At 33.8% G+C, this 20,810-nt stretch overlaps 3 protein-coding genes across 3 annotated transcripts in view; 1 reads left to right on the top strand and 2 right to left on the bottom strand.

Moving 5' to 3' along the window:
• Ssu72 (Ssu72 CTD phosphatase) overlaps window positions 1-20,810 on the bottom strand; it is a 204,141-nt gene that overhangs the window by 145,269 nt on the left and 38,062 nt on the right. The window lies entirely within an intron of this gene.
• The window catches only part of Ssl1 (general transcription factor IIH subunit 2 Ssl1), a 35,731-nt gene continuing 16,055 nt past the window's right edge, over window positions 1,135-20,810 (top strand). The window contains exon 1 of the mRNA XM_067283635.1: window positions 1,135-1,317. The gene's annotated coding sequence lies outside the window, so the exon portion shown is untranslated. The remainder of the gene's footprint in view (window positions 1,318-20,810) is intronic.
• Window positions 16,169-20,672, bottom strand: LOC136986298 (transcription factor HES-4-B-like). The gene is made up of 4 exons (XM_067283798.1): window positions 20,453-20,672; window positions 19,881-19,976; window positions 19,562-19,649; window positions 16,169-16,803 (listed from the first exon to the last, which is right to left on the bottom strand). Exons 1-4 carry the CDS (start codon window positions 20,501-20,503, stop codon window positions 16,367-16,369), a joined length of 672 nt encoding a protein of 223 aa, XP_067139899.1. The 5' UTR covers window positions 20,504-20,672; the 3' UTR covers window positions 16,169-16,366.

Here is a 20,810-nt window from a genome sequence, read left to right as displayed (position 1 = left end):
ATGTCTAGAAATACAAGATAAAAATTACTATCTTGTCTAGATTTAATCCAAACTTACCTAGATATACCTAAATTTACCTAGAAAACCTGACATACCTAGACTTATCTAGACATACCTAGACTTACCTAGGCTTATCTAGACATAGCTAGACTTACCTAGGCTTACTTAAACATACCTAGATACCTAGACTTACCTAGTAATACCTAGACTTACCTAGACATACCTAGACTTATCTAGACATATCTAGACTTACTTAGGCTTACTTAGACATACCTAGTACTATCTAGACTTATTTAGGCATACCTAGACTTACCTAGACTTACCTAGACACACCTACACTTACCTAGGCTTATCTAGACATATCTAGACTTACCTAGGCTTACTTAAACATACCTAGATATCTAGACTTACCTAGTAATACCTAGACTTACCTAGACTTATCTAGACATATCTAGACTTACTTAGGCTTACTTAGACATACCTAGTACTATCTAAACTTATTTAGGCATACCTAGACTTACCTAGACTTATCTAGACTTACCTAGGCTTACCCAGTAATACCTAGACTTATCTAGACATATGTAGACTTACCTAGACTTACGTAGACATACCTAGACTTACCTAGACATAACTAGACATACCTAGTCTTACTTAGGCTTATCTATGCTTTCCTAGATTTATCTAGACACACATTTACCTAGCTAAAAAGCATTGGACACACAAAGACTTACGTACAGTTAACTAGATTTATTTACATTAAAAAAAACTCGCCAGGAATTTTCGAGATTGGATTTGTACGTTAATCTTTTTATGTCAGAACCCTTTAAAAAAAAAAAAGCAACTTTTTCATATAAAAACTTGTTTAAAAGATTTTTAAATAAACTATTTCATAATTAATACATTAAACTTCAATATTGGCTCAGCGTATCAATTTATAACGTTAAAGATTTGTATGGTAGAAATAACCGACGTTTAAATTAACCGGAAGAATTTTATCCGAAAATGTGATCAAATTAATTTTTTCCATTCAGTTTTTCAGTGACATCTCTTTCAGGTTACAAGATGAACTGGCATTTAATTAATTATGTAACTAATTGTATTTTCTTATTAATTTTCCAGTCATCTTTCTTGGTATGAAGAAGAGGAAGAAGGGGGGAAAATTCTTCATATCTGCATGGGAATATCGAGGAAATTGATGAAGAATTCAACCGCTTGTCATTCATAATTACCACAAAATTAATGTATCTGAAGCGAATTGTCGTTAATCATCCAAGAATTTTATTGCCATCGTCATCATCATCATAAGAATTCTCCAAGGTAATATTATAATTTCGATTTTTTTTGTATGGTTAATATATTGCTTACATTAGCGTGAAAAACTGATGATTTTTGGCATATTTTGAGCAAATTCCTCCGTGATATTTGTGATATTTTTGCAATATTTTATTCCGGATTCAGCGAAAACACTGCAAAAACCTTCGCGATTTAACCAGAAAGATTGTCGAAAATCTTAAGAATTTAGCGGCGTAAACATAAAAAATCTTAAGAATTTAGCTAAAAGATGTCCGAAAAATCTTGAAAATTTAGCGGAAAACTACAAAAATCTTAAGAATTCAGCAGGAAGCTCAAAAAAACCTTTAAGATTTAACAAGAAAGATCGTCAAAAATCATTGAGATTTATGGAGGAAACGAGAAATTTTGGCAACAAAATTGTCTAAAAATGTATAAAATCTATCAAAATTACCTAAAACAATCTGCCCCGTAAAAAATCTGCCCAAAATTACACGATGTACGAGACCAAATTACCCGACTTTAGTCACCGAGGAATTTGTAAGTTTGAAGAATCTACATGGTATTTTTCTCACGAAATTTTGCGCTAAATGCGGGTACAAGGGTGTTACTCGGAGGGGTCAAGGATTTCGTACGACATTTTCTCAATTAGCTGACATAATATTGTCCGTTCTACATCATTAAATCATTTAATACACATCGGTGGACTCTCCATTCATTTATAATGTAACATGGCCGGACGTCATCTTGATATTTATCTGGACATCCGATCACGCAATGGTTCCATCATTAATGAATGGTTAGGCGTCTTTTGTAACCTCCCGTTTTTCTACCCCGAGTGTCCCTCTTCAATGTTCTACCACCTATCTTTCATTCCAGCCGCATAGCAACACGTGATCGACATCCGAAAAATGTTTATATTGAATTATCGAAGGGGGGACGGCATTTCTACATCCATTCTTACATACGAATACTCGAAATGACTTCCTCTTCTTCATGCACTAATGCCACAAGAATCCCCTTTCTGCCCATTAACGAATTGCCCACGTTAATGGGCAGAGACCGTATGAAGCCCATTGCTCCATACTGTTTTGAACCCTTGCCAATTATCTATAAGACATTCGAGGATTAAAGTCTGAGCAATTCTGATCATCAAACTGTCTGATGATCAGAATTGTAAGAAACTTTGAGGGTTTCGGCGGTGTTTTTTGGCAATTTTGATCGCATCTTGGATATTTTAATCACATTTCTTTGCCAGATTTTGATCATTTCGTGGGTGGGGTTTGGTTAAATCCTGGAGAATTTAACGGTTTTTTTTGGGGGGGGTCGTTTTCTAGGCAACTTTTGGCCCATTTTGCCAATTTTTTGAGAATTTTCAACTTGTTTTTGCTAAATTTTTTTAGGTTTCTAAGGTATTTTTATTCGCTCTTGAGGATTTATCCATTAAATTTTCTGGGTTTATAGATTTTTCCAGTTCTTTAGAATTTATGACAATTCTTAAAACCCAGACAAATTTAGCATAAATTTGGAGATTTACCTTAAAGTCTTGTAGAAAATTTATCAATAATTGTTAAACAATTAAACGTTTTGAAGGTATTTTAAGAGAATGATTACATTTTCTTATCAGATAACACGATCTTTCTTCCGCCGTAATCTCAGATTTACCTCAATTTTATTATCAAGAATTTCCCTTTCAATGATTAAAATACATTATAGTCTTTTATATCCGAAAAAAAGAAGTTTTAAAAATTTACATTACAGGTTTAATCACTGCATCTTTCCCCATGATCTATTTTAATTGCAATTTTTTTTTCTAACATGAAGAATTGCTCTAGTCTTACTTCTAACTTACAAGTTAGAAAGAATCTATTATTAAGTTGGAATGTGTGCATAAATTTTAGAGAAATATAAAAGAAGAGAAGGAGAAAAAAGATTGTTTTGAGGTTTTTTCCTTTGCAGAGATTCGCTTTTTTTTAGTGGCAAAGCTTATAGATTTCTGAGCAATTTCTAATGGCATCATGAAAGATTTTAAGCGCTTATTTTACTATTTTTGCTACGTTTTTGCTATATTTTAAAAATTTATGGACGATTTTTTGGGTCAATCTTCAAAGTTTTAGCCATTTTAACTTTCTGGATACTAATTTTGGAAACTTAAAGCAGAGTTCCAACTGTTATTCTCTCTGAAGAACCCTGCATTGCACGTAGACTAAATCTTCAGGTTAACCGAAAATAATTGAAAAAATAACATTAAAATTTAAAGTAAAGATGTCTTGGAAGAAAAAATACACATTCAATAACAATAAAATTTAAATTTTGTGCGAAAAAATGCGTATTTTTCTATGAAAGCCTCAAAGAGATCTCTAAGCGACATCTTAAAGGTTTTAAAGCGGTTTTTAATTTAGCTGTGGCGATTTTTGCTATATTTTATAAATTACTAGACAATTTTTTTGACAAATCTTGAAAGCTTTTGTCATTTTAACTTTCTGGATACAAATCTTGAAGGTTTGAAGCACACTTATTATCTCTGAAGAACCCTGCATTGCATATAGCTTAAATGTTTAAATAAACCGATAATAATTTAAAAATACCCATTAAAATTTAATATAGAAGGCTTTTAGAAGAAAATTTACGCATTAAAGGGACAATAAAATTTAAATTTGGCATGAAAAAGGTGCGTATTTCTTTAGAAACCAACTGGTTGATCATGCTTCCAATCGTTAAAATATGCAGGAATTTCAATCAAAGAACGATACAAATGAACACGAATCGTGACAAAAGGAATTTTTTTAAAGGTTAAACGTACAGAAATCTGTCTAAGTTAATAGAAATGTCAAGTAAGGGGGAGAGGAAGAAGGAGAGATATCATAAAAGAAAGTTTCCTTATCATTGTTTTACGGCTCACAATAGGTAGGTAGGTAAAAAAAAATTAATGTTATAGTACTGCTGATTTTAATCTTAAGCTATAAAATGTGGCACCTGGGTTTAGGTAAATGCCTCCAGCTATCGGTTGCTTAATCCTATAATGCACATGCATAGACTAGACTGGAGTTTACACAGACACACACACACACACACACACGCGAAAAAAAAAAGTAATGCCGGTGTTATATTCTATCTTCACTGGTGGTAAACTTTATCAAAATATATTTAGAAAATTGATAATTTAATATCCTAGAAACGTAAACGAATTGTAAGTTTTCCCGTGTCTTGAAGGCATTCGCGTGTTGCTGCTAGAAACAGATGCGAATTTGGAACGGAGAAAAGATTAATGGTTGACAGACGGAGTTGTGTGAGGTCCTTTGATTTGCAATAAGAAATGTCTTCAATATAGTTGACATATCGGTTGACAGCTGACACTCATCTCTTCTCATACAACTATACACCATTGCTTGAGGCTTATTTAAGGTTTCTGTGAATATATCTTAAGGTCTTTGATCATTTTGACGTTTAATTTAATCCTAAGCGGTGGAAGAACTTAAAGAGATAATGAATAATTACATGAATTACACGTTTAAATCCGATTTAGGTCATGTTTAACGTTAGTTTTTCCCTCCGCTTATACAGAAATCGATCTTGAAGAAGTGGGCTCATAAAGAGCGAATTAGAAAGACAAATTTTGGATCGTTTATCTGTTAAATTTGCTAAAAAAAAATTAAGCCGTTTTTAAAGAAAATTCTATCAAAAATTGGTTCCCCAAGCTCTCTTTACATTGCAGATCGTCCTCACATCAATTCTGATTACTCGATTCAATTCTTTGTGAGCTCCGAACTGATTATGTAGAGCAAATGAGATTTAATCTCTATAAATAGAAGCATTGTTTGATATAATCTTATGTATATCCATAAAACTATGATTTTAGATTGTGCAAAATCCTAAAAATACGATTTATAGCCTTACGCGATCTAAAACCATAGTTTTATGGCTCAGTAATCAATTACAGATCTTCAGTAAGAATAATAAAAAAAAAGCTCTAGAAATATTCTGCGGCGCCATTTTATCCATTAGAATTGGAATCACGAAGAAGTTGACTCATTCGATAAGGATGGAATCATTAAAAATTCATTTGCAAACCGTAGGGTGTTCATGCAGATGAATCAGCATGGCAATGATCAAGGGAATCTAACCGGATCTAACTAGAATTGATTAAACAGAAGTGTTTTATGATATAATTATATATATACTATATTTATAAAACTATGGTTTTAGGTTGTATATAATCGTAAAACTTTGGTTTCTATAGCCGTACAATTTAAATTCTTGGTTTCTTGGCTCGATAATTAATTACATTTCTACAAAAGAATAAAAGAGATCTTTGTATAGCATTATTTTATCCATTAAAGTCAGAATCACGAATAAATTGACTCATTCGATGAGGGTAGATCCATTAAAAATTCATTTGCAAACCGTAGGATGCTCATGAAGATGAATCAATGGAATCAATCTAGATGTAATTAGCATTGATTAGACATGGTGTAATTTTATATACATCCATAAAACTATAGTTTAAATTGTATAAAACCTTAAAACTATGTTTTCTACAGCCATACGCAATTTAAATCCATGGTTTTATGGCTCAATAATCAATTAAAGATCGACAGAAGAATAAAAAAAGAAAAAAAAATATATATATATCAGTGAAACTACTCCGCAGCATTATTTTATCCATCAGAATCGAAATCACGAAGAAATTGACTCGTTTGATAAGGTTAGGATCATTAAAAATTCATTTGCAAACCGTAGGGATGTTCATGAAGATGAATCAACACGGCAATGATCAATGGAAGCGATCTAGACCTAACTAGCATTGATTAAACTTTTATCAGGGAGAAAATTATCAAGAAAATCTCATCAGATACACAAGAATTTTTTACCTTCCTCCTCTTCTTTTTTTTCCATTAAAATATTGAATTTTGGATGATTATCTAACGTCTAATAGAACGTCAAAATGTTGATTGAGTAATCACGTGATGGGGGTATTTTTCCTTATCTCGTATGCGCTTTATGATGAGTTACAGATATTGTTATCTCCCTCATCATCTGCAATAAATAGTTGCTCTCATTATGCTGTCATTTTCATTACTTACTTGTTAGAATAAAGGCGTGATTGAAATGGAAGACAACCTTCTTTCACTTTAATTAAACTTTATGTTTCATTATATCAGAGTAAACGTCACGCTTTATTAAAGTCCTTCGTCTAAATTAAACGAGACCGATCGATTTTAATTCTTTCCTGATAATTAATTAACGACGGTTACATTTCGCTACAATGTTTTAATTATACGTTAATTGTTTTGCATGGAGAAACATTTCTGTACTCTCATCCCTCAACTAGTAGCTCGCGATCGACTCGAGATCACTTCAAATCGTAAGGGATGACATCAAATTGAGAACGGTTGAGAAGTTAAGGTCTCGAGTTAAAGAATTCGATTAAAATAATAAAAAACGTGAATTAAATCGAATTTTTACGTATAAAAGTACTTGTATTACGGCTATAAACGTGATCAAAAGTATAATTATGGAAAAATTTGGGTTTGCAACAAGCCAATCTTCTCATGGTAGAATCTTAATTTTCAACGAGATTAATCAATCTTTATCACATATTAATCCATTAATTAAAGTTCAGGTCGATACTGCAGCAATTTAACAATGATAAATCTGCCAAATTATCAATAATTTATGTAGAATATAAAGTTATATCCTGAAGACCCAAGAATCAAGTAACCACGAAAGCGGGATTTTATAACAAGAAAGAGCTATTGTAAACAATAGTAAAAAGTATAAAAAACAAAAACGTTAAAAATATGAGGGGGGAAAAAAGACCACCTAGGCCGTAAAAGTTTCTAGATAACCCTATAATCAAACGTATAAAATAAAGGCAAATCACACGCAATGCCACTTTTTGGCAATAATTGGATGCTTTCCTGGTAAAATTTTCTGATATTTTTGCCAAAAATGTGAGGTCCTTTTTACAGATAAACCATTATTTCGTATTTATTTCAAAAATTTTTCAATGATATTCTATTATTTAATCATCCAAAAGTGAAGAATACGAGAAGAATACGTGGCACACTCTGTAAGGTAACCATTACGATGATCAAGGATTATGTGGAGTATAATTAAACGATTTTTTTTTAATTGTCGATTATTTTAATTCAAAAATGAGTTTTACAAACGATATTCCACGTTTACGTATAAATTTCGTACGTTCCTATTCGTTACACAACACACAGATGTAACGTTTCAGACGTTCAGAAAACCACCCTTACTGTCCCTAATCGGATTTGTCGAACTGGAGATAGAATGTTCTCACAAAAGGAGTGATAATGAAGACGAAGAAGGTAGCTACTGAACTGGAACAACATAACCACCTGTCTGCTCTCGAATGCCCTTAGGCACATACAGACACGTTGAAGGTAGCTCGTTAGGGGAGTCTTGTGACTAATATTTACAGCTATCGGAAAGGCGGTACCTTAGCGTGAGCAGCACAAGAGAAACGTCCAGTATTTAATAGCTACCTTGAGGCCAAAAAAGATTTTTTTTCTATATATGTATATATATATATTTTTTTTCGTGCCATCTTCCATCTTCTTCACCTATTTCGCTTCAAACATTCGAGGAAAATTACAATGAATGTTAGTCTTCTAAATCCTGCCATCAAGTGTGCTTGATTTAAATTAAGGAGAATCAATTTTAAAATGAATTTTATCGAGTTGATCTTCTCTGAATCCAAGGAGGAAAACAACTGAGATGGTGTGTTGCCAACGCGTTGCTGCTGCTGCTTTGATCCTCCGATAGACTTATGCTTTGCATACACGGAGGATTCAAAAAAACTTCTTAACAATGGCCACGTATTATAGTTTAGGACCCATTTCGCAGGGTTAACACGAGGTCTAGTGCCGTTAACAACATCACGGAATCATTTTTCAGTCGGTCATGATGGAAGAAAAGACCTGTTGCTCACTCATTAACCTGAAGCAACAATGGCTGTCACGATGATGACATTTTTAATTTATAACAAGAAACATAATTAGGCTAATTAATTAATGTTGATGTTCTATAATTGCTATCGTGCCTCCGATCATTGGAATTCTCAAGCGCCAAAATTATCCATTGTGTTGAGTTCGATTATGCACACCTAATTAATAGTAAGAACAGGTTTTTCCCCCTTTTCTCTCTCTCTAATAAAATGTATTTAAATGCATATTTTAGCACAAATATACGATTTTCTGCGAGGTTTTATAAGTGTTAAAGGATATTTTAATTAGGTTTACTTTTAGCGGTTATAAAATGTCGGTTTTTAATGTGGAGCAACCCCCTTCTTGCGTGTCATTTGAATGATGTTAATGAAAAATCAATGTTTACGACATAGAAGAGACGACACAGAAGCATAATTTATGCAAATTATCCTCAAATCACGTGTAATCTTGACATATATTATTTAAATCTTAAAGTAGCTGTGTTTAATTTTTCCACTTTCTCACCCCCTAGCTATGAATTGTAACTTTAAAATTCGTGTTGTTCCATTTAATTTCTGTAAAAAGGCGCATTGATCTGGATTTTCCTAGTCCTTATCTAGTCCAGATCGTTATTAATCTATGATATAATAAGATGAATTGAAGGTATCCTATTATAATATAATTGATCTGGATTCCAAGGATGCTGAGCTGACTCCAAGAATGGTACTCTTATACTATAACAATATAATTTAGCCGGGCGTTTAGTTCAGATCAGTTATGAGAATGCTTCGTTAATCTGCTTTAATTAAAGAACTTTCCTACTCTATATTAATATAATCAATCGGGATTGCTTCCTTTGGCACTCTTGTCCATTGATATGGCTTCAAGGATGGTTGGTCTGATTTCACAAGGTGCAAGGGCAAGAAAGATAAGTCAAGGATCAATGGTAGGTGCATTCCATGGTAGAGATCAGTGGTAGGTGCATTCTATGGTAAAGGTGCCATCTTTAGATTTAAATCAATAACAGAATTTTAAGCATCACTTCAATCACTCACGACTTTCCCCTTTTTTTTCTATGTTAAAGCTTACGGTTTTAACAATTTAACGTTCACGTCGAAGCAGTAGACCACCCGACAAGAATCGCCCGTAATGGCTCGACATTGAACTCTTAAGAGGAACGTGCGTAATAAAAGAAGTGAAGTCACCGGAAAAGTGACGTAGCAACACGCGAAAACGTCACGAAAACTCGATACCTTGTTAAAAATTTTAAACAGGAATTTAATGGTTACTTAAAGCGAGAAAAGAGCTTATAATATACTCCCCGCATATAACGCTGTAAACCTCCGTTTAAAACGTGGGTAGCTGATTAACCAAACAAATTGATGCGAGTGTCACATGACTGTATTCATCAAGGAGCAAATTCCTGAACGAAATTAATTTATATCTCCACGCCTTTCGGTTGAATTATAGGAAGACCAGGTAGTACGACGGGAATTATATTATCATTTTCTAACAGCGGTGATAGTGCCTGGTCCTACCAAGGGTATTATTTTTAAGAACATGCCTCTAGCTATACCCACTGCCTATTACTCCCTACTTTCTAGTTAATAATAATCACACTTTGGCGGTATCTAGTCAATTATAAGCGTGCAAAGAGTGATATTATTTCACGTTCTTAGTGTTATTTTTTGTTTTTTACTTCCTTTTTTTTTCCCTCCTTACATTTGTTTAATACCCTGCACCCTGCACCTTGGTGAATTAATGAATTGGCAGAATGTTCACAACGAATTTCACTTGTTAGGAGTGGGAAATTCACTCGTCATATCTATATTTTTGCTCATGCACTATAATATATATGGTGTAACGTAGCGTAACACTTGGGTGTGCTGCAGTAAATTCGACGTAAAATCGTAACACGTCATTCTAGCCACACCGGATATGACATATTTGTACTTTTTAAACATCTAGTAACAAAATTCCCTGTTATATATCAATTAATTTCACTTATCTTACGTAAAAGCACCCACGACTAGCCACGTTTCTGTAGTGTATTACATGTTACGAATAACACATTTAATAATAGCGTAACTCTTGCAGTAAACGCTCAAAAACTATGTCCAAACACACAACATAGAGTAAGTTGAGTGTTACGTTGTAAAACATAGCGTTCTATCCATCCGAGATCTTTATACATTTTTACACATGTAGTAACAAATTCCCTGTAACATTTATTTATAATCTCACATGAGTAATAGCACGTGTAGCACCCCGATAATACGACTAGAAAACATTTCTGTAGTGTATTACATGCTATTTATAACACACTCAATAGTGTGTTACGCTTAACACGTAACACTCGTGAACTGTTTACTAATTGAGTTCACATCCTTCACCTAATATTACATCTACATAAATTCCTCGTAACATTTATTCATAATCTCAGAATGTTTTTACTTTTCTTGCTCTTAACATTCTACATATTAACTTGTAACGCATTCATGCATTGTAATATGCTCCCGAATTATTTATTATTCATAGGCCATAAGAAGCACGTCTTCAACATAAGATTTGTGAGGGTTTTATACAATTTAGAGCCTCTTAAATTCATTCATTATCATAGAATTTTTATTTTCTTATTGGTTAGTATATAGGCCTATAATTCTTCACAGTAACACACTCGCGTTACTTTCTGTACGTGGATCTATATGAAATAATACGTTTTATACAATCGAAGGCAACGTAACACCCGTTTATTATCACAAAATCTCAGTTTTCTTACCAGTAACACACATCAACACGCTGGAGTTACGTGCCGTATTAAATTGTTTAACATTTATACAGATAAAAGCACCGTAACATCCAACATTAATTATCGTAGAATTTTAATTTTCTTAATCTTAAGAGCCTATGTACTAATTTGTAATACACTCATTAGCTGCGTAACACGTTTCTCGGAGTTATTTATTATTCTCGGGCCATACGAAGCCAAATAAGATTTGTGAGCCTTTTACACATCTATATAATTAAAGTTGCCGTAACAATCATCCATTATCGCCAAATTCTACCTGTACCTGTCTTTAAAATCTCCTGTACTTGATCGTAACACATTGCCTGAACCTAGTTACTTGTTATTCGTAAGCCATACGAGGGACATTGAAAGATTTGTGTGGGTTTTACACATCTATATAATTAAGGGTGGTGTAAAACTTTGATTCATTATAACGGAGGCTTTGCCATTTCGATTGAGGTAAAAGCTCACGTTGACAGCTTATTTAGCCTTAAAAATGACATTTTTAAGGTTATATTTTTAGATTTAGGTACCCTTGCTGTAAATTTTCTTCCACGTGGGTCAACGCCTAACATAAATTAGTTTCCCCTTTCAAGGATCTGATAATAAAGTCAATAAGTTTGATCACATTTTTTACTTTCCCAGGTGTTATATAACACAGGAAAGTATGACCATCGTGCAAAAAAATGACCCTCCACCAAGAATTTTACATCTTTGGACTCGGGGACCTCGAAACGTCGAGATATGTAAGAAAATTTTAGGCTTTTTTTTCCTGTATGTATGGGTGTTAGTGTTTGTGTGGGGGTATTCACCCACTTTGAAGCTTAATAACTCCCGTGCCCTTTGTCGAAAATTTCTGAAATTTTGCACGGAGGTTTGTAGATTAGAGGAAAACGTTTCTCAAAATTTTCATGAAAATCTGACTATTAGTTAGGGAGATATGGCCCCACATGTCTCCCGAATCAATCTGAAGACTTATAAAGGTAATGGTTGAAATTATTAGAGACGGAAACAAATAAAGAATGCTGAAAAGTCCAGAAAGAACTTTTTTTTTTAGTTTCTTAGTTTCTCTGGTTTAGTTTCTATAAACAAGAGGTGGCAGATTTTAAATCGAAAAGATAAATTACATCTGACACCTCGCGACAAGTAGGCACACCTGCTATTGCTACAGACAGCCTTCCAGTCATAGTTAACGTTGCGATAACAATGAGAAGACTTTAATAACCCCTAGATGACAACACAATGCATACATACTTAACATAAACAAATATGTAACGAGTAACATTAATCTCTTCGTAACACATTTAGGAAAACGTCAAATTAAATTCGAAAAGTTTAATTTAATCAAGCAGATAAGGAAAATTTTACGAGGGCTTTGTTACCGCGTACTTATATTTAATTATCTACCTTCTAAAACACACGAAAAAAAAGGGGTCAGAAGCGAGGATGACGAGAGATACCATCTCTACGATCTGATGTAAAATCAATTCGGTTACTCGGCACCCTAAATCTTGAGTTAAGTAAATGGCAATCTGACAAGCCAATTAAAAAAAAGGGTTTTTTCCCTTGTAGAATAAAAAAAAAGAAACCCTTCTCCCTATATGTGTTTTTATAGAGAATTTTCTTTATCTTGTATATCGAAACCGTGTCGTAATTTGGAATGAGTGGATGTAAGTAAATAGACGACATCCCACGATTACCCTCATCTGGAGTAACAGACTGTTAATTAGAATAAAATATTACTAGGCAAACTTTATGAAAATACACTTACTCATCAAATTATCTGTCCTCCGTGTACAGATTATAGATTAGTTTCTGGTTTAAAAACGTATAGAATTCTACTCACGTGAACGTGCTGCAAGGGGAAGATAGATCGCTTCTCGTTGTGACCTTTGAGCAGAATGGATGCTTTGAGCATCGTTCATACTATCAAATTTATATAAAATAATTTTTATTAATAGCGAGTATTCAAATTATAACTTAAACTTTAAATTATTTATGGATTAGAAGCTAATTTTATTAATTAAAAAAATTTTTTTTGCCGTCGTCTTTGTTTTTTCTCGTGAATTCCCTATTGGGTCGTTCAGGTTTCTACGCGGGATGGGCTTATAAAGGGTCGTTTATGCGAAAGTATGTTTTGTAATGTAGAAAGCAACACGTTTGTAAAGGTACGATGTTCAGGGAGTTAAAAAGAAGAGAGAGAGAGAGAGAGAAAACTTTGACCTTGACTCACCGCAAAACACCTGTACATAAACCATTGGTACATACTTGAGGGATTTTTATCTGGGAAAATGATGCAGTAATTTCGAGTAATTGGGTGATGATTTGTACGTACGTTTGTAACTTCAGGCCATGGATGATGTAAGAAAGATACACTTTATACTGTTGTCGTGAGAAAGGAGCTCCATAATTAAATTCCAACCACAATACTCTAACATTATCTTTAATAGACGCTGTATTAATCAGGCAAGTTGTGAGATGCCGGGCGCCATGCGACAGCTCCGCACCTCAATTAATGCTGCTGTAGTGTCTCCAGAGCAAGACACCTCCTGGGCTTACAGACCTTTCTTAATGACGGGGAGAGCAATTTTTCTAACCCTGTTCCATCATTGTTCGCACCGCCTTTCCCATCAATAGTTCCGATGTTTGACTCATTTACGAGAAGACTGATGAGCTCGTTCTGTAATTACGCCTTATTCTTGTTTGAATTTATATTCTGAACAGGCAACTCGGCTCTTAGCTGATATTTGAGGCTATTCTCCGAGTGTGATCTGCATTTCTAACTTGTAATATTACTAAAAAAAATGACTATAATCCTATTAGTCGAGCCTGTTTGCCCTTTGTACGCAAACTAAATATGACACGAGATTGTTCTAAATCAGTGAATCTCTAGGGGTCTTTAAGGGTCTTAACGAGCGCCTTCGTGTATGTTGTACTGAATAAGACATTTTCAACAAAAACTGCGATACTAAACTGCTTACATATAGCAAATTTTCACCTTTGTAACGGGGTGCAATCAATTCTCAAAATCGAAGCCTTCAGCCTTCGTTTATGCTGTACTAAATAAGACATTTTCACTGAAGAGGGGCTACTAAACTGTAGAAATTCGGCTTTTTCCCGTGATAGAGGGTGCAATTCGTAATTAGAAATATACAAAGCTCAGTTTTTTAATCTTGGCACAATCATTTCTCGAAATCGAAGCTAATGCTTTCCTACAGAATTCAACCCTTTCCCACCTCTGAAGGGTTTCATCTTAAGCTCATCTGACACATCCAACTAACTGTTGTGACAAGGTAATCCAAGATTTAAGATTTGTTCTGACATTTTAAAAAAATCCGGTTTTAATTGGAAGATTTTAGGTCTCATTTTCGAAAACGTCTTAATTAGAATGCATTCCAAGGAGCAGCTGGTGTTCAAGTTAGGAGTTAGTAGGACAAGCAGAAAACCATCAACATTTTCGTATTAATATATCATGTCTTCTATTCATTCACACGGTAGTATTAGCGCCTAGATATATTACTTATCGTCCTGTTATAGATAGCTAATGCCACTTTAGACATAAAAAGAGTTACTGGGAAGCGCTGTACAGGGTCTTTCAGTCAAATTAATGACGTTTTGTCACGCTAGTGACGAATCGTTCGAGACACGACACGTATAAAATGCACATATTACATCTCCCTAAGCATATCTTTCCTTATATCGTCTGGGAGGTGACTTTAAAATATCTCATTTTTACTCGATGACACTCGCCATCCCCAGGCATGTACACGATCCTTTTGTTACGTCCCAGCTTGTTTATCTGTAACATTAAGGATATCAGAGACTATTCGAGGAGATAGAAACGTAAAATTTAACGTCACGTAACCACTACCCGCCTTAAAATAAGAGTTAACCTTTAACTAATGCACCCTTTCCAACGTGTAGATCGCGATCGCTTGGTTAAGGTCTTATCTCTTTCATTACTCCAAAACAGAATAAAATACTGGGAAATATAACTCCAAAATCGAATTTAAATGCGATTTAATACACCAATATTAAAATTTTTTACATATTTTATAAGCTACAACTTCTATTGTAGCAATACAGTTAAGCACACTTGAGAGATTCCAGAACAGCAATCACATTGCAACCAATTTGCGGTTGATCGACTTAAAAAGGATTAAAATTTAAGCAAAAAAATTAAAATTTTCATTAAAAAATACCCGTAAAAGACTGTTAATTTCATTAATTTTAACAAATTATTAAAAAAAATAAGCTTACACTTCTCTCATGTTATGAAGTTATCATCCATAACGCTGATACCTGATAAGGTAAATTCGCTAGATAATTAAAAAGCACTGAAAAAATCCAGTTTGAAGATGAAGATAAGCTCTTGAGATATATATTTCCCCCCTCTAAATATATATATATTTATAATCAAGAATTTTTCAATAAATCAATATGTAAATATGCAAAGGATCAAACATATTTATGGTGTCTTGATAGATGTGCATATCAAAAAATGTCACATAAAACGTTATAATAATCAATCAGTAAGGTGTTTTAATATAAAAATTAGCATATAAAATATTCAAATTAAGAAAGTAAGAAGGTCTAGTTACATCTTATTAGAAATTCCTATGGAGATTTTTTTATAAATTAATTTTTTAAGTATATTTGCAGACATTGTGTGGGTTTTAGGTATGTCTGGATAACTTGAACAGCCTATTTTTGTTTAAAATTCAAGCTATATAAGCTATCCAACTATCCTGTAATGTAATAAATACCATAGAACAGCCTTGTTCTTTAAAAATTCAGGCTATATAAGCTATTCCTATAGCATCTTTTAATATAATACATGCTGTAGAATTACCTGTTAAAGTTTTATCTAGACATACCTTTAAACCCACACAAAAAGTTTGCAAATATATTATGTCTACATGGCCTGAATAGCCTGATTATTTTAAAAATCAGTTCTGACTTATGTCATGTTTAAGTAATCCCATGGCATGTTCATTTTAAAGACAGTTCGGACAGTTCTATGGCATGTTCACTTTAAAGAATGGATATTTACGAAAGTGACATTCAGGAAAACAAAATACCCCCGGAGGTATGCTTAATTCTATATAGTTTTTATTCCATAAGATTAAAGAGGTTCTTTTTTTTTCTATTCCACAGCTGCACTTAGTTGTTCCACATTAAAAATTCCAGATTAGAAGAAAAAAAAAAAATACATAAAAAAAACAACTGTTCGTGTGTTACAGATAGGTAATGATGACATATTAAAAATATTTAGAAATTTGATAAGGAGTCTTATTTGTCGCTGCTCTTGTTTTTTTTTAACACACCTTAATTACCATGGTCTCCACACCTGGTCTACCGAATTGCATTCCTCTTTATCTTCGTTCTGATTCTTTACTTCCGGATTTTCGTGGCACAATGTCAAATTTCCTTGTATTAAAAATGCCCCTAAAGGTCCTCCTACTGTCACGTGTTGCGGTAAAACTAATGCCAAGTCACCATTGGGTAATTTTCGAGGTAGTAGACGTACCTCGGGTATGACGTGCTTTTCGTGTAAACTAATTTCGTTCTCTCTGTCCGTCGTTTCACCTTCTGTTTCGTTCATTTCTTTCATCTCGTCCATTCGGCAGGTTAAGTGGTGTCGAAGCTGTTGTTTCACTTCGTATTTAACGTTGTCCAGCCTACCGACGAAACGTTCTATTTCTCTAGCACATTCTTCATACCCTGCTTGGAATTTATTCTTCAGATACGGATCGTTCAGTAGAGAAACTATGGAAAGATTTCACGAAATTTACTAAATAACTGTAATTTAAAGTCTTAATATATTTTTAATGCATTAAATAATCTAGCTTACATTCTATAAAAAGCGTGCAATATCCTGGAAATCAAGCTGTTATAAAACAAGTGTTCAATTCCTTACAAAATTGAGCCAAGTTCTAAAGCAAGCGTGCAATTCCTTACAAAATCGGACCCAGTTCTAATACAATGTTGCAATACCTTGAGGATCAAGCCTAGTTCTAATACAATGTTTCAATACCTTGAGGATCAAGCCTAGTTCTAATACAATGTTGCAATAGCTTGAGGATCAAGCCTAGTTCTAATACAATGTTGCAATACCTTGAGGATCAAGCCTAGTTCTAATACAATGTTACAATAGCTTGAGGATCAAGCCTAGTTCTAATACAATGTTGCAATACCTTGACGATCAAGCCTAGTTCTAATACAATGTTACAATAGCTTGAGGATCAAGCCTAGTTCTAATACAATGTTGCAATACCTTGACGATCAAGCCTAGTTCTAATACAATGTTGCAATACCTTGAGGATCAAGCCTAGTTCTAATACAATGTTACAATAGCTTGAGGATCAAGCCTAGTTCTAATACAATGTTGCAATACCTTGACGATCAAGCCTAGTTCTAATACAATGTTACAATAGCTTGAGGATCAAGCCTAGTTCTAATACAATGTTGCAATACCTTGACGATCAAGCCTAGTTCTAATACAATGTTGCAATAGCTTGAGGATCAAGCCTAGTTCTAATACAATGTTGCAATACCTTGAGGATCAAGCCTAGTTCTAATACAATGTTGCAATACCTTGAGGATCAAGCCTAGTTCTAATACAATGTTGCAATAGCTTGAGGATCAAGCCTAGTTCTAATACAATGTTACAATACCTTGACGATCAAGCCTAGTTCTAATACAATGTTACAATAGCTTGAGGATCAAGCCTAGTTCTAATACAATGTTGCAATAGCTTGACGATCAAGCCTAGTTCTAATACAATGTTACAATAGCTTGAGGATCAAGCCTAGTTCTAATACAATGTTGCAATACCTTGACGATCAAGCCTAGTTCTAATACAATGTTACAATAGCTTGAGGATCAAGCCTAGTTCTAATACAATGTTGCAATAGCTTGACGATCAAGCCTAGTTCTAATACAATGTTACAATACCTTGACGATCAAGCCTAGTTCTAATACAATGTTACAATAGCTTGAGGATCAAGCCTAGTTCTAATACAATGTTGCAATACCTTGACGATCAAGCCTAGTTCTAATACAATGTTGCAATACCTTGAGGATCAAGCCTAGTTCTAATACAATGTTGCAATAGCTTGAGGATCAAGCCTAGTTCTAATACAATGTTACAATACCTTGACGATCAAGCCTAGTTCTAATACAATGTTACAATAGCTTGAGGATCAAGCCTAGTTCTAATACAATGTTGCAATAGCTTGACGATCAAGCCTAGTTCTAATACAATGTTGCAATAGCTTGAGGATCAAGCCTAGTTCTAATACAATGTTGCAATACCTTGACGATCAAGCCTAGTTCTAATACAATGTTACAATAGCTTGAGGATCAAGCCTAGTTCTAATACAATGTTGCAATAGCTTGACGATCAAGCCTAGTTCTAATACAATGTTACAATAGCTTGAGGATCAAGCCTAGTTCTAATACAATGTTGCAATACCTTGAGGATCAAGCCTAGTTCTAATACAATGTTGCAATACCTTGAGGATCAAGCCTAGTTCTAATACAATGTTGCAATAGCTTGAGGATCAAGCCTAGTTCTAATACAATGTTGCAATACCTTGAGGATCAAGCCTAGTTCTAATACAATGTTGCAATAGCTTGAGGATCAAGCCTAGTTCTAATACAATGTTGCAATACCGAGGTATGCAACATACTAGAATAAGGATACACGGCCGTTTAGCTGCCAGCAATTCCGTGCATCCTGTGTAATTACAATATCCCATCAATTATAATAAATTCAAAATTCCGTAAGAGTAACTCTGCACAAAAATACAAAGTAACAATAATAAATGATTACTAGGAAAAGTAACGAAGTAGTAATCAACTCCAGCCAAAAAAATTCTAAAGGTACAAATGTTAGAGGTTTATTAGGCATTGTCTCTTAAAGTTACCATTCATTCAAGCATAACTGATGTTCTTAACTGTTCCTAATTTTCCTGTCACACAATTTAACAACTACAACTCACTTTGGTTCCTCCTTAATGCTTGTTTTTGCTTAATTTTCACAAGTTTTTCAGACTTTTTAAAACTTTTATTAGCAAATAACGCTTCGTATTTAATATTTATGCATAAATTATAAATTTTCTTGTGTATTTCTGTACTAATGCAAGTCTGGGGAATCCAGCTTTTAAGCTGTAAAACAAAAACAAAAAAAAAAGGTAGAGAATTTATCTTTTCCTCCTCTAATATTAAAAAGATATAAGGAAAAATCATCAATCACAGCGTATTAAGAACAAAGGAGAACATTTATAACAGATGCTAGTCCATAAAAGTAACTACAACCCTAAAGGAATCTCAAATGGTTACTTTATGATACAACAAACCACATGTTCACACGACCATAATTATCTCCATCCAACACATTAACCGGATAATTATCTTTATTTAGTAGGTCTTCCTAACCTCTTATTATTCATATAAACACAGGTTGAATTACTTTAATATCCATTTAATGCCGGATTTATATATAGAAGGCTGCTTTACTTACCAGTTCTCTGTCTGCGATGAAGTTCCTGGAGATGTCGAACTGTCAGTTCTAAAAGATCAGCTTTTTCCATTTTAGAATGTCTTGGACTCTGGAAAAAAAACAAAAGAAAAAGTCAGAAATTTCATCTGCATAATCATCATTCTACTTTCTATATTAGAGAAGATCCATTATTACTACTCTCTCCCCTTAAATTAAAAAACAGTTTTCATTAATAAAAACCTTGTTGTAAAACCATTAAAGTATATTATAAACGATTTTAAAGGATAATTATAGTACACTAAATGTACAAAAATTATAAAATAGATAAGATGGAACTCACCTCAGATTTAATAGCATCTAACAGGAGTGATTTAAGCTCAGATAAGCTATGGTTGATCCTCGCTCTTCTTCTTTTCTCCATCAGAGGCTTGGATATCTGACAAAATTCGTAGCATTTTTATTTTTATTTTTTAAATGATGTACTGAATAATTATCGGTTTGAAAGCAAAATAGAAACGTTTTTCCTATCATAAACATCTGTTTATCCTTTACTAATCATTGTACCAAAGTAACTCCACGTCACGACTTTACCCGATTCATCTACCAACAATAATTACGAGGATGGGTTTCGTGATCCAATAACATAGATCTATCCATAATTATATTAAATAAATACAGGTTATATTCTTTCATCTTTCATAGAAATTCACGTGTTATTATCCGTCAGAGCGTTGGTAGGACACCACGTTTAATACACTAGTCTATGCAAATTTCGATTCACACGTCACACAAAAAAACCGTTATGTAACGTACAAGAATTTAAAATTTTTATACTCTCGACAGTAATTCCTTTCTTTTTCTTTTTTTTTGGTACACGAAATCCTCACGAAATATAGAAAACTATCAACTCACCCTCCTATTTTCTTGTTTACTCTTCTCCATATTGCCACCAACCGATGGCATTACGTCAAAAGATGGTGGTAAGAATGGAAAAAAATATTTCAGAGATTCTTCCAAGCGAAGGTGGGTCCTATCATTTTGTCACGTGGACGAATTACACGTGGCACGAGTCCAACGCGTTGAATAGCACGTGGCCGAGATACTTGACAAACAGCGAAGTAGCAGTGACAAGGGCAGGTCTCGAGCCAATCGTGCATCCTCACTCCCCATTGGGTTGAAACTCTGCTGTCTGCCCACCAACCGGGTGCCTCCTTAAGAAGTAACGTGCTGAGATGTAACAGTTTTTTCTCATTTACGTGATTTTTCACGC

Source organism: Centruroides vittatus, unplaced genomic scaffold, assembly GCF_030686945.1.
Source record: "Centruroides vittatus isolate TY-2023 unplaced genomic scaffold, ASM3068694v2 contig_1213, whole genome shotgun sequence".
Lineage (NCBI taxonomy): Eukaryota > Metazoa > Arthropoda > Arachnida > Scorpiones > Buthidae > Centruroides > Centruroides vittatus.
The sequence above is the reverse complement of the archived record's forward strand: the minus strand, read 5'-3'. Positions and strand labels throughout refer to the sequence as shown.